Source organism: Acanthochromis polyacanthus, chromosome 23 (genome assembly GCF_021347895.1).
Source record: "Acanthochromis polyacanthus isolate Apoly-LR-REF ecotype Palm Island chromosome 23, KAUST_Apoly_ChrSc, whole genome shotgun sequence".
NCBI classification, from domain to species: Eukaryota; Metazoa; Chordata; class Actinopteri; family Pomacentridae; genus Acanthochromis; species Acanthochromis polyacanthus.
The window spans coordinates 11,113,041-11,128,599 of record NC_067135.1 but is presented as its reverse complement, the minus strand read 5'-3'; the positions used below and the strand labels follow the sequence as shown (position 1 = coordinate 11,128,599).

General features: G+C 40.0%; 1 protein-coding gene across 7 annotated transcripts in view; it reads right to left on the bottom strand.

Moving 5' to 3' along the window:
• The window catches only part of LOC110962602 (adhesion G protein-coupled receptor L3-like), a 266,798-nt gene that overhangs the window by 197,676 nt on the left and 53,563 nt on the right, over positions 1–15,559 (bottom strand). For all 7 annotated transcript variants that reach the window (XM_051943682.1, XM_051943683.1, XM_051943678.1 and 4 more), the window contains one exon: positions 2,748–2,977. In XM_051943682.1, coding sequence (XP_051799642.1) covers positions 2,748–2,802 — 55 coding nt within the window. In that variant the 5' untranslated portion in view covers positions 2,803–2,977. The remainder of the gene's footprint in view (positions 1–2,747; positions 2,978–15,559) is intronic.

Below are 15,559 nucleotides of genomic sequence, written 5' to 3'. Positions count from 1 at the left end.
CATCTGTTTTAGACAGCACTTTATAGTCAATGCTAATCAAATGAAAGGTCAAGAGGACCAACAGCACTGACCACACACAAGCTGTCTATTCAGAATATGCTCGCTTGTACATGGATCTGCTTGCACTAAACAGGGTATGAGCAATTTATGCAGAGTGGGATTTGAAACAAATATTATGACATCAAGTGGTATTTTGCCATTTTTCTGTATTTTTTCTGAATAAATTGTAGTAGAATGTAATTGCATTGAAAGCAGGAAATTAGGGGAAAATGGGAATAATTTACAATATCTGCCCAAAATGTGTACAAACGAATCCACTAACAAGGACATTTTTTTTTCATTAATTTCAGCATTTTTTGATGCCCTTGACAACAAACTCCTGAGTGGAACTTCTACCTCTCCTTATTTTGATTGGTCAGTTAGAGAGATTAATGTGGCTTCTTTTTGCTGTTTAAAGCAGACTACAATCCCAATTTGCCAACTAAACTATTGTTATTTTCTGATTGCTGCTGTCATGGATGCATTCAGATCGCTGGATAAGTCTTGATGCTAATTTTTCGGAGTTGCCCTGTAGTTTGCCCAAATACTTTTTCCCGATCAACCAAAACTCTAAAAATTTGCAAAGCTGTTGACAACACACTTTGAACTATAAACAAGGTTGGCTTTTATGCTAGTATAAGTATTTATTAATGGAAGCTTCATATTTTCAAAAGCGAATTGACAAAATAGTTTTGTTACATCATGACAATGATAAGTTTAAAGTGAAAATCATTGGTATTGGAAAGGCTAATCTGAACACACATTCAAGCTAAAAGAAACTTTTCACATGATAAGTCATGTGAGCAATTTTCCCCTCAACTAAGCCCCATCTTTGAGTACAGTACCCAAACTTCATTACATTTCTGTTCACAGCTGTGGAGCATCAAATGCAGAAAAAACATGCTTTAATCCTTTATTCCAGTACTATAGTGGTAGCTATCAGCTGTTATTTAACCAATGCATCTATTTACATCATGAAACGTTTGTGAGACCACATCGTGGTGCCAAGTTTGTATTCTACCCAGTAGCTAGAAAGCTAAGCTAACAAGGCTCTGCTAGGGAAAATGGAAGCTTGATAGCAGACGTTACAAACATTAGCACCTAGAGAGAGTCATCGACAGCTGGGGACACACTTCACAAAATGCTTTTCTAGTAAACTAGTGGCTATTAATTCAAGCCATTAGTTGACTATTTGTGCCACATATTAATATTTTAAGTTTCAGTATGTACAATTCTAGGGGCATGTGGAAATGGTTAGCGTTCCAAGACTGGTCCAGTAAACCCCAAACAAGACAATTTCAACAACTAGCTTCTCTGATGGAAATTCTTCACGTGCAACTTTCTTGCATTCAACTTGTACCTTTGAAATGAGGTCACACTTTGGATTTCCTGCCTGACATGTATATTTACTATCCAATAACCACAGTAACCAGATGTGTCAACACTTTCTGCAACAATCAACCAATAAGAAATTGGCCAACGAAGACTCCCATCTTTGACAAATACTTGACTGACAATTAGGAGGCATCCCAGCCAGCAATGTGTCTATCCAGTGTTACTAAAAGGACGGGATCAAGCCACCATCAGCTGATAAATAGTCATTTCTGCGCAAAAATGGAATTTTTGACTTTAAAAATGGGAGCTATCACCCTCATAGTCTGCTTTAGTGGCTCTTTTGGCTGGCTAGTACTAAAACAGCCACCTCGTAATGTCTCAACCTCTGCTCAATCGAGCTCTCTAAAGAGAGATGTATGACATATTGCTTTCCCCTGACCTCCTTCTATTGAGCATTAAGGAAAAGCTAAGAAGTGTGCCAGAGGAGTGTGCTTTCATTAGCGCTGGATAGTGAACCCGGTCGCCACCATCCTCCACAGATATCACAGCACAAAAACAATTCAATTAGCTTCAAATCTCCCATTAATGGTTTTGGCCATATCAAATTAACATTTTTATGGGCCATTGCCCCACTCCCAACACTCCCTACATCTAAATCCTAACTGCACCCACACCCCACAAACCACCAGACCACCACCATTGACTTCTTTTAATCTGAATTTAAATGACTTCATTTACTTTGCCTCTGAAACAATTCACAGAAGGGAAACGCTGCAAAACTACAGCGGTTTCCGTTTCCCCGAGACGTGGCAAAATAAAGACCTTGCAAATTAATCTTAACATCTTAATGCATGAAATGATAAAAGATGTCCCTGTTTTTTTTTCCAATGCTACTGCAATTTTCACAATTCTAAACACACGCCACAAAGCCAAAGCGGCGTTAATGATTCTTTGAAAGTAATTTGAGTTCATTTCCGATCGCCAGGAGAGCAAGAAACAAGAGACAGAGCCAGGAGAAAAGAGGGACAGATCTAAAAATAGATTTTAAAAAAATATCAGAGAAAGCAAACGACAGAGAAAGCAACCAAAAAAAGTGTAGAAACAAGTTTGAGGGAGTTCAGGGAGTAGAAAAAAACTTGCTAATTAGCGAGAGGAGCTCGATAGATGGCGAAAACAAGACAGACAAAGTCAGAGTCTTTTCATTGCAGTTGGCTGACAGAATCTGGCACTTGGATAGCAAAAAAGGATGAAATTTCGGAGAGGGCTTCAAACCATGCCAATCACAAAATGCAAGGGTATGTTTTGTGCCCACATCTGCACGTCCTCACAGACGCAAACACAGACAAACACTTGTTTTAATGAGCCAGACTCACCCAGTGCGGCTGGTGCGAAGAGGCTGGCGAGGACTAGCAGGCGTGCGGTCCACATGGCCTCCTCCTCTTACCGCCCGCTGCCGAAGGTCCCAGATGAGTTCAGTGCTTCAGTCTTTCGCTGGCAAACGCCCCAATTGGGTGCTTCCTTTATGGCACGCTTCCCTCCACTGCGCCACTCTTCCCACAAGACCACAAGTCCTGTTGCTCAGATTCCAGATGCCTTCCAAAATCTGGGAAAAAAAGAAAAAGGAAGTCACACATGTTAGTCCAACAGAAGAACGGCAGTGAAACTTCTCAGTGATTCAGTCTTTTTGCAAGAACAATGGGAGTGCTGTCTTTTTCCAGTAAGAAACACAGCAGATGGATGCACCGTGGCTTATTTGTCCGTATGCACAGTCCTTATGGCTTCGTGGGTTTCGACTTGTCATCAAGTGACACATTGCAAAGTTGCTCAATCTCCAGTCAGCCGAACTCACACCGGGGTGTGAGCAAACCAAACCACAGATAAATGTATTTTTGGATATTCTGTTGTTGTTTGCTCATCGAAGTGTTAACTCCCCCACCTTACCAGCAAATCACTCCCACAGAGAGACAAGGAGAGAGCAATGAAGCACGCACTGCATGGGGTTTTAGTAGGACAGCTATGTCTGGAGTGAATAGTGTGAATATCTATGGATGCACATATATGATCCATACCTTTGCACACTTGTCATGATGTGATTTTTTTTGCACCTTTAAGAGCCCAAGAAGCAACTTATGTGCTCTAATTCCAAAATTCCAGTCATCAAATGGTTATTTAGAGCAGCTAATGTAGCTAGAGCTACCCTCTCCGGGCCGCGTCAGTGAACTCCTGACATCAGATGAAGTCATCTCTGAGCTTATTGCTAGTTAACATAAAATGAGCTGCAAAACATCAGATGTGATTTGCATGGCGTTGGCTGCCGACTGCGGCGAGATTATTCAAACATGGTGCGTGAAAATTTGCAACTCCGCACTCGAGTGTGATGTATGAACACAGAGAGACGTTGTTAAAGGGTGGATCAGCAATCTATATTCTGATGAGACTCATGAGATTATCCCCCATAAAACCCATATCATGATATTAAGGTTAAGTCAGCTTTAATGATCGGGCCATCCAAACCCTTCTATTATCCACTATCAGCCGAGATCTGCTGCTGAAATATAATCTCTGCAAAATGATACAAGCCAAAGAGCATGCACAATGCGAAGCTTTATCGTTGCACATTAGGAAATCCATGCCGCGTTTAATATTGCAGGGAGCTAATTCCATTGTGGGACGGCAGAAAAATCTGGTTGCAAAAGGTCAAAATGTGCATCAAAGGACAAGACACTTGGGAGGTTGAGTGACATGAGAGATCTCAAGTTGTGCGAACGATACATTTTAAATACACCTCTTGGGTTTCATCACATCCATCTCAGTGCGGCACCATGTTGCCTCTTAATCCCAATTGGAAAATCCAAGATTAGAGTAATCAGATTGTTTTTTTTGAGCAGATATTAATGCATTTGACAGAAGACCAGAAAGCCTATCATGACTCTCTGCAAAAAGAAGACCATTTGGGCAATATTAGGAGGTTAAAAGCCAGTGCGCTCATCAGCAAAGTCTTGGCAGACATCCACTAGCAAACAACCCCAGAACCAAAAAACCCTTTTTACTCTGCTGTTGACTTCACTCGTTGCATTTAGAAACAGGCTGCAGCACTTTTCCGATGTTAAAATAGCGACGTGAAAGAGTATATTCGATCAAAGTCACATCCTTATGAGTAAACAGAGCTTTTAATAAAACACTTTGACAGCTGCGGGAGGGATGAATTAAACCCGACATCAAATCAGATGCTGTGACTCCCTTGACAAAAAAAAGAAAAAGAAAGAAGAAAAAAGGAAGAAGAAAAAAAAGTGCATTATTCCAGGAATAATCACATTCAAATACACTGTCCAGGCAGCAAATTGAACCTGAAGTTTATAGCGTGGGACAATCTCTCAAGTGGTAGCAGAGATATAGACTAAAAAGCAAGGCAAGACAAGAAAATCTATGACTAAATTCCATGCTATGATTGTTGGCATATGTTTTAGGTTTTTTTTTTTCCTTTTTGTGCAACTGTAGGGAGGAGGCAGCAGCAGGAAATAGAGGCTGTTTGAATGGTGGGAGACGATAAGAATTTGCATGCAGCAACTACTTGCACAGGTGTTACTTAAGAAATTACCACAGAAAAAGAGAAAAAAAAACACTATCACAGTTGTTAATTTGCTCTCAAGAAAGAAAAAAACAAAAAACGTGTGGGCTTAGGTACAAGAACTGCTATCAACCGCCAAAAGAACACATCATAAAATACATATTTATGAGAAAGGTTTGGACCTAGTTCAGTGAAACACACATACAAAAAAAGGGAAGGAAAAAAAGACAGAGCGGCAGTCCGGCATTGCCAACTCGTCTTGTATTCCAGAAGGAGCCTTATGATACATTATGGTGCTGACGTTTCAAGGGTACTTGTTCTGAGGGGGATTTAGGATAACTCCCTTAGATAAGCTGGCCAACATTTAGCAGACCTAGCAACAACTGCAGCGTCTGTTCTCAGTCACAGCAAGGAGATTTCTCCACTGCCCATTTGCCGTTTTTTTGTTTTCTAATCAGCGATATTTTGGTCGTTCTGGTGACAGTTTTTAATTAACGGACTTTTTAGACAGTCGGAGGTGTGCCTGAATGTTCGGAGATGTGTCGTCTCGCTGCAATCATGTGACTGGAAGAAACTGATGAAAAAAGAGGAGAAATGAAAGCTATTATTTTAAGTTAAACTGCAAAAAGAAAACCCATGAGTGGAGATGTTGCAAATGACAAAAAAAAAAAAAAAAAAAAACTTTCAGGAAAAGCGTGAAAGACGCTTTCTGTGAACATATCAGTGATAAAAGCTACAAAAGATTGACTGATTTACTACCAAACACCCTGTGCAGGCTTGACATTGATAATGCTCCACTGCTTATCCAACTGGGTGAGACTCAAAAGTGTTATGTTGTAATTAGACGTGCTGTGTGACTGCTTTGTCAATGACGCAATGTCGGATTTTTAAAAAATTCTCACTGAGACAAGTGTGGAAAGTTAAATAAAAAACACACTGCATACATAATACATCATAATATACAGTTGCCTTGGCGTTTGCTGCAGCACCTGTCACCACTATAGTGTAATTTCTCTCACGGAAAATTGTTTCATATATATTTTATAGAAGCCTGGTCAGCCTTCTTGCCATAAATTTTTACCCCTGGCTTCTTCTACTTTCTGTCTGAGCGCTGCTGACTGCAGAAGAGAATGCAAATGCAGTGTGCCTGTTGTTTTTAACATGCATTTTTTACATATTTTTGCATATTTGAAACTAGCAGTTTACATGTGGGCCATTGTCCCTCCATTGTGGATCCTACTTTGCCTCAAACAGAAAGAGCAAAACCCTCTCAGATTTTAATATATTTCAGAATAACAAAGGATCATAGGAAATCCTGCATATATTTTCTGGACTTTACTTTATGGAGAGTTTGCATTGAACTGACAAATGCAAGGTGTAAATCACATCTCATTGAGTATTCCTGCAAAGGGAAGATAAAAATATATGCATTTCTTTCAAAAATGTGAAAGAAAAAACATTGATTACTAAATTAACCTGATGTAAATGCATGATTTCTGCTTAAACTGGTGAGTTAAATGCCTCACATGTGAACATATAGCAGCAGAAATCCTGTCAGTCCTGTTCACTGATTTGTATCGCAGCCTGTAATACAACCACAAACACTAAAGCGACAAATAAACCAGCAAATTAGCGGCAAATTCCCACCACTGTACATATAGAATGATAATTATACTGCCCAGCTATTAGCTAGTGCGTGTTGCAGACATATGCATGGCTGCAACTAATGATTATTTCCATTAGTGATTAACCTGATAATTGTTTTCTCGATCACTTGAATGATAGTTCGCCTTATGAAATGTCAGAAAAAGGCCAAGACAGTCAGACTTTTAATTTAAAAATCACACAGGAAGAAACGCTTAACTGAAAAACAGTCTTTAAGGGAATTAAATCTCCTCAAATTAGTCTTTAGTTTAATTTCAGGCCTGCAGTGCCTCTTTATGTTCATTTTAAAGATAGTTAATGCTGGATATGAGTGAGATAACCATCGCAGTGATGCACTCGGAGGCATTTCTCCATCCGTCACTTCCTGACCTGAGGAAACCAAAGATGATTTTCATTAATCCACAGGCGTTTCCATACAATGTTCTCACAACAATGTGAAACTTGATCATCAGCGTTATCTGATGGGGGCAGACTAAGTATGATGTTACTAGTTACGCCTGTTTGAAGCCCTCCCACGGAACTCTATGTAATGAAGTGGGATCATGTTGCCGGGTTAAGCACCATGTCTCAGATTTTCAACTGTTTCATGTCCAGATGCTTATCACAGCAGCAGAGGAGGGCTCGGTAATTTTTATGAGACAGACAGTGTGTTCATGCAAATGAAGTGTCTTGTCTAAAATGAATATTAATCAAGCACACTGTCTGCATACAGTATGATTGATGAGCACTCACTTGGAAATGATTAAAACTGAGATGATCCTTTTCCTTCTAAAGTTAAAGTTGCTTTTTTTCCAACTAGCTGAGCTTCCAAAAGCTTGAGGATGGTTTAGAAATTGAGCGATCAACTTTGTAGCACTGAAATTTTTCTAATGCGAGTTGAAAGGTGTGGGGTAAAGAAAAAAAAAAGAAAGGTAAACGCAGAGTGCTCTTGTGCATCTCCGGAGCTCGAGCGGGAAGGCATTCACTCATACAATTGGTTTTCCACAAGGGACCCTGACACAGCTAGCCGGTGGCAGGCAGATAATAGAGCTAACTTTAGCCTGCACAGCCTCTGAATGCTTCTATATGATAGGCTTGTTGAGTGTGATTGATAGCCTGGGTTAAATAATGGGACAGAAAGGCATTGTAACCCTTCCTGACACACACACTTCCCAGCTAGAAAACAATGGAAACAATCCATTAAAGGAAATTACTTGCACACGCGATAAAAAAAAAAAAGCTAGGTGCACAACAAATAAAACTAATTACCATTACAAATATTTAACAGGAATCCAGTAGGGGTGGCTCGCATTCCCAGGAGGGAGACGCATAAAAGCACACAGGCCTGAGCGCACATACAGTCGGGCGAATAAATGCAGATGGATGCATCGTTTAAAGGCAGGGCAAATCTGCCTTGAGACAGTTCTCCATTATAATGCAAAGCTCAGACACTATCCATTCTCCACGTATCCCTTCTTTCTATCCTCTCTCAGCATATCTCGCCTAATGCAGCAGAAATGGATCACAGACAAAAGGGAGGACGAGACGAAGAGGCGAGGTAATAGAGAGGGAGAAGGATGGACGTTCAAGAATTGAGGGGAGGAATCTAAAAAGAGGATGAAGAAGGACGGAAAGGATGAATGATATGGATTCAAGGATGAACAACAGTCGGGGAAGACAAAATAGAGCCAGAGATGGAGATGTAAAGGGGGAAAAAAAGGCATTAGCAAGGTCATTAATGTGATCACATCCAATGTAGTCCCTTCACTTCAGCTGCTATAGTGGCTCAGGTGGGCAGGTTACCATGGCTACCTTACCTGTTGGCCATTAATCACCTACCAGGAGCAATTGGCATGCTGTGCCCACAAACACTGCGAGTCATTATGTGGCCAGAATTGATTTTGGATGTGAGCTAAAAGGCGGCATATCATTTCACTGCAGGGGGACTTCACCGGATACTGGCAAAGAATTTAAAAAATATATTAAAAATTCACAATTTGTATAACACAATGGACAAGTTGTATGGATTTAAAACCCGATGACCTCCAAGTTAAACCATATGCACCCAAAGGGAACGTATGGATTTCTTTCTGGACAGCGTCATCAATATATTTCCATTGTATGATGCTGACAGCAGCTATTTTCAAAGATGCAGATTGATAGCATTGACAGGGATCTGGTAAAGAACCGTGACCTCATCTTACAGCTGAGGGCACCTCGGTCTCCAGTGTCTGTCAGTCCAATAAGAAGTGAAGTAGTCACATTCGTGGTCATCAGTAGATAAACCCCCACGCCCATTTGATCCCTCAGTTTTCATCTAATCTCACGGTGGAGTTTCTCAAGTCCTATCAAAGGACTGCCATCAAATTTTCCAATTTTCATTATCCAGTAAAATCTTCCACTGGATGGAGTAATGCAAAAATTCAAATAGTCATGGTTCTCGTCATTGCACTCAGTAATCTTGGAAATCTCATGTTTTCTCCCCTGATCAGACCATGACTCACACACAGAAATCTGTGGTTTTTTTACTGAAATGTCACAACTAGAACTGTACGCACTGCCAAAATTGCATGCTTCTCTACTGCGCAATGCTAAACTTAGATGCCAAGCACAATTATACCCAGGGTTTCTTGCAGCATAGAGGAATGGCTGACAGGTTTTAAGCTGGTTTAAAGGTCAGCCAATAAAAAAATACTGATTTTTTTTAACCTGATCTGTTAAGCTGGGTTTAATATCCTCACACTTACATTTTTTGCTCAGGAAATGATCAGAAACAACAAAAAAAGCAAAGATTTTCAGTCATGCTTACCCTCATCCCTTAAGGGCCCATTCTGGTAATGGAAAAAACACATGACCGCTTTAAATAAGCATCCTGACATTAGCATTTACCTTACAGAGAAGATGCTATTGGTTGTGAATGTAAAATACCTAGTGAAAGGTTGTTTCTAATTGGCCATCGGAATCACACAGCTGTTTTCATGATGGACAACGTATGGTCAAAGGACAGTAACAGCACTGTGCCCATGAGCCATAAAGCTCACGATGAAACACAATACCAGCCACACCTCTCCATGTGTGAAACAAAGGCAAACCGAGCTAGTTTTCTAATTACTGGTGTCACTTTTCAACACAGTCTGAACTTAGTTGAATCCATGGTTGGAGGGCATCTGCTCAGAAACAAAACAACTACATTTTATATTGTCTTTTTATTACTATTTGACTTTTTCAGATCTCAATTTCCCTCCATTTTGCATTCCTGCTTACTGCATTTGCATAATTTTCCAATACACACTTCATTCCCTGCCAGATTTCAGAAGGGGTGGAAAAAAAAAATAAAAATCCGCACACACACACATGCACACTCAGAGAGACACACACAAACAACAACAGCAATTTCAGCTCAGCGTCTGAACCAGGGGTACAGCAAATTCCAATGTCAATAACACTGATCCCAATGGTGCATGCATTTCAATATCATTATCTGATGCTGAGCCAAGTGCACAGAATATAATGAAATCTTAAAACATGAATTGCACGGCATCCCTGGCAAGGCAAATGTGATGCACATTTTCAACATTATGTATCAATGCTGCGTGCACTCAATACAGACTTGATTACGATGTTAATTCTGCCTTCCATCTGCTGCTGCATGTCTGTGTTAGTGTTGTTGACCGCAAATTGCAATGGTAGTCTAGGTGGCCCAATGATTGTAGCATGAGTGTTACCGATGGCAAGAATATCTTGTAAATGGTCTGGAAATGAGAGGTATGACTGTGTCGCAGGCAACCACAGCGGTCACGACCACGGGGAATTCAAATGGGTTCCACCTGGACTCCACTCACAGCTCAATTAGATGCAGAGCAGGAAAAAGGAAAGGGGGGTGGGACGACAGAAAAATAAAGACTCAGTGGTTTGAGAAGAAGGCATGTGTGTTTAAATCCACATGTCCATCAATGGCCACTAAATGTACAATTCATACGTAAAATGGAAGCCTGGGAAGAAGTGGTGCACATTTGCAGAGCTATTGACTGAGGAAAAGGCTTAAGAAACTCAAGAAAAAAATGCCAATTTGGAACATTCACTGCTACATCATTCTTTGCTCACCTGGAAGTTTACTCATTTGTTGTGCATAATACCTGCACAAACAAGCTAAAAAATCCTTTTAGAGCTGAAGTGAGTCTATTTGCAGAGCGGCAGCCACTGTGGGCACAAATGACAATTACAGGATAATATTAGATGTGAACACATAATGCTACAGCTCAAGGAGAGAAAAGCTACATTAGTCAACATCACCTACTAAATAAACCAAGGCAAAGTAAGATTGTAGCAGTAAAATCCCTTCAGATGTTGATGTTATGTTGGTATGTACGCAATATTATCTTTATAAAAAGAAACCATGAAGTCCTTAAATTACAGAAAATTGTCATTTTTGACTAAATCCTGCATTGATTAGTCTCACTGATGTAATTTTACATTTCATGAGCCACTATCTTCATATAAATAAAATATTACCCTGCAAGGTGCAAAGTGATAACACTGGAAGAAAAGATTCATTGCTCCACTGCTATTGAGGGCCCTTTTATTGTGGATTTACTGTTGACATTTCAGTCAAAACAAGCTCTTTGTTACAACCTGCTCTGCCTGTTATTGTGCGAAATGTCCCGGTCTTAGCAATGCACCCGAATGTGCAAATACCAATGTGAAAGTGAGAACAAATAATCAATGCAGCAGTATATTGCAGTGCAGGTTATTGATTCGGCCACACTGATACTGGGATGGGATACATTCTTTGGTGATCCTTTCTTTGTCAACCTTTTCATCCAAGTTATCTGTGAAACTCAAACACGTTTGTATAGATTCTCAGACATCCAGGTCGTGGTAATCTAAGGAGCTTCAGTAGAAATCAATATTTTTTTTGGTTCCTGAAGACATTTCACAACTCATCTAAGAGTTTAAACTAACTTCTAACAGAAGTGAAGAAACATCTTCCAATGATATGAAGCTCAAAGCAATTCAAAAAAGGTTGATTCATTCTGTAAAATGTGTGGATGAAAAGAAATATCTTGCATATACTGTCTTGGAATACACATTTTGGGGAAATCAAACGTTGTGCACCATCATTATTTTGAAAATGTTGCATCATGACTGAATAAATCTTGTAATTTGAGATAAACAATGGTTCTAAACTCAAATTTTAAGTCAATATGAAATAAATGTCTGCAAAGTGCTCTTTTAAGGGGGTCATTGGATTTGTTCTTGGTTCCTTTCTATATTTTAATATCACAAAGGCTAGTGTTTGCTTTGACTGGGGTGAGACTGACAAAGCTTGACTAAAAATCCTCACTTCAAATAGTGTTTCAATGTAGCGTTTATATATAGAATACTCAAAGACGACATCCACCACCTAAAGAATGCTGACAAAACCAAAGCAAACCACAAAGAACAGCAACTTCAGTCTTGTTCTTTGTGCTCAACAATAGCCCATTTCCTTGTTGAGTTGGACTTTCTTATTTACCTGGTGTTTAAAGGTAAATAATCATTCAAACATAGTTGACCCGAAGGTCAGGGGTCATTGCAGCAAATTGCTTTGTAGGCTCCTTTTGTGTTGTCTTGCAGCTTTTTGAAAAGACTGGTTGAAATGTGAGAGAGATTCTTCTAGTGGAGACCTCAGTGACCCGACTCTGGAGTGATCGATTAGCGAGCGAGATGGAACTTGAAAATGCTCAGTGGTGCACTCGAGGACTTTTCAACTTAAAAAGAAGTAAGGGGAAGAAAGTGGGTATGTGTGGTGAGGTATTCAAAGAAACAAAAGTCAAATTATTTTTTATTTTAAACCAGTTTTTTTGTTTACACACTTGACAGTAAGCCCACGCAGACGGCTTTGAACACACTGGCAACAGCTGTCAGCTTTAGCCAAGATCCAATAAAACATTTCCGTATCATTACAGTCCAGATCACCCAGGGAACCCTCCAAGCTCCTTCTCCTGTCTCTGCCGGGTTCAACCTATCACAAAATACTCACGGATAATCATCTATAATTGGGCATTTTTGTCTTTCCTGAGCTGGAGGGAAGAGCTACCTGCAGAGGAGAATGTAGAAGCATTAGTGTTGGAGCTGCTAGGGACTCACTAAGACTGGTATGGAATGGAGTCTGATGAAAGTCTGATTGGTCTGGGCAAACATCCTCATGGGGAATGTCTCCGTACAAAGAGAGCAATACTCTGCTCTCTTGTCGAGGCAAACGTTTTCAGGTCTGACAAATCACAGCTGATCTCGAGGTGCATGATCTCAACAGCAGGGTTACATCAACCTCAATCTAAATGTCTACGGAATTTCAAGAAACCCTTTCTTCTTCTCCTCCTGCTACCTCTTGACACTTTCCTCTTACTTGTATACTGCATTTACTTATGAGTTAAATAGAAAATGGCAGATTTTCTGCACCATTATTGCATAAACTCTCCAGTTAATGGAGTACTTGTGTGATAGACTCAGCAGCATGGACTCGCATGCTGTGCTACTTGCACACACAAAAAAAGCCCATTTAGGATGTACTGGTTTAATTTCACTAGATGCTGACTAATTCTAATTAAGTCATTAAAGACTTTGTGTGAAGTACAAATCTGCAAACACAAGGGATTTAATGAAGTAAATTGGGTGGCCCACAAAGACAGAATCACATTGACATCATGTTGATGCCATCGATGCCTGCGAGAGTGATGTTTGTAGGCATCAAATCCGACCAGAACCTGCAGGATGAGGACGCTCGGTGACCTGTGTTCGCCCTTGTGTTTTTTTATGATGCTCTTCGATGGATGAAAACACACTGTGACCTTGCCCCTGTGTCTCTTGGCCGAGCTGTAGAATGTGTTTGGGTTGGACGCAGCATGCGACCTTTTCTAAATCTAAAAGTGGAGGTCTCGTAGGGTGAGGCGGCCACATCACGGTTGGGGGTAGTTAGCGAATGTCAGAATACAAGAACAGACTGTAAACCATGGCGTTTTACAGTGCTGTGATTGGAGCCTACATACATGTGCACACAGACTTGCATTGGCTGCGACACTGCACAGTCTGCTACAGTAAAAAGCTTTTCATCCAAGATTTTAAAAATGCACAATATGGATTCGAATAAAGGGTTTGGATAGATGGACCTGGAAGCCATAACAATTGCGGTGTGATTGGACTGGAAAGCATAATAATAGGGTTTGCACCCCGATCCTCTGTAGAAAATGTTGTATTGTGTGTTTGTTGGCAGCTTGGATGCACTATGGAAGATGGAGCAAGTGTATACACACACTCAGTCTTATTCTTTAACAAATACTCTTACACAGCTGCTCCGTCAAAGTCTCTCTCGCCTCCCAAACCTCACGCCGTCTCTGCGCTTCTGTCTTTGTCTCTCTAAAACACACTTTAATTGACAAAGCAGAGAATTGCGAGGACTTGTGACCCTGGTCCAAGTCCTAATTGCACTCTGGTGTAATGTTATTCGTCCACTTACACCTCAGCCACAAACGCTATTCTTCCTCCTCCGCAGAGCCGGGGCAAACAAGGAAGTCAGTAATTGCTTTTGACTTTCCGAGGTACAGCAAACGAAATATACGGAAATATTGCAGAACCGCTCACCACACGGTCTTATTAACGCCTCCTGTTTATGCCGACTGTACAACAGGAGACTCTCACTTGACGGCATTGGCATTTTACCTAATCAATAGCGAACGTGTCAACGCTGGGAGGTCTTTGGGAACAACCCAAGTTTAATTTGACCAAAGAGAGGTTTTAAAGAGATGTCATCCAACCAGTTTTTTCATACCAAAGTATTGATTCTTTTGGCCAATTAGCTCCTTTACAGTATCTTTGCAGACACATTAGATGAATGGACACATTTTTCTATCTGAATCTCTTCATTGGCAATTGTAAAAAAGGGTTAGGCTAAGGGTTTCATTGAAGTGTCTTAACTGGTAATTGGACAGATTTTGATTACATTTTTGGAAACATTTGTGGTTCCCCATTCTCCTATATATATTTTAAACTGGCACTGTCATGTCAAATGTTTAATTTAGTTTAATAATACTTTGTTTTATGACTAAATTGCTTATGGTCTATATGTTTTCAATGCTTTAAAGGGTAAAATATTATAATAATGAGGTTTGAGAGATGTATATTGTGTATCACTGGACATATTTCCGGCATGGTGATCACTTTACAAGCCTGAGTACAGTCCTAAATATTCTCTTAGGTGTCTGTTCTAAGGTCAAGATTAAAAAGATCAGACAGGCTGGCTCTGCTTCTTCATTGAAATCTACCTTAAAAATGAATTATTTTAATTTAAACATAGTATTTTTTATTAAATACTGACACAAAAGCTTCCAGTAGTGCTCAGGTGGTGACCCAGGCATTGGTGCAGTGGAAACATGCAAGTATTGTGCGATAACTGAGTAAGGTTAGTTGCAATATGGTGCTCTTGCAAGTGCAATATGTGTGCAATTTGGATGTATATATGCTGTTAACTATGAATCCGTTAACACTTGGTTTTAGGAACTTACAGTTTTATTCTTTGGCTAGTTGTGTATTTTATTTATGTTTTATTATGTCTGTAAATGCACAGAGCTTTACATTTTGTACAAAATGCACATGCAATGACACAGTTATCATATTAGCATGCTAGCATTTATCTCAAAATGTCACTATGCTAAACATCACAGTTGCTAGCTTGGACTTTTAGCGTTGAGTGAACCAAATTAAACAATGTAGTATTTTGCAAATAAAATCTAAAACACGAAAAACTGACACCACAATCTTCATCTGCATTAATTTTGATAGAAATTTGGTAAATCTCGAGCTCACGTACTGATTCATGGTGTCCAATCATTTTGACACTGATACCAATCACAATGCTTTTTTTCTTTTCTTTTGTATCACTGGTGATCCTCTTTGATCCCGTCCGCTCTCAAGCTGAACAATATTGACTCCAATTCT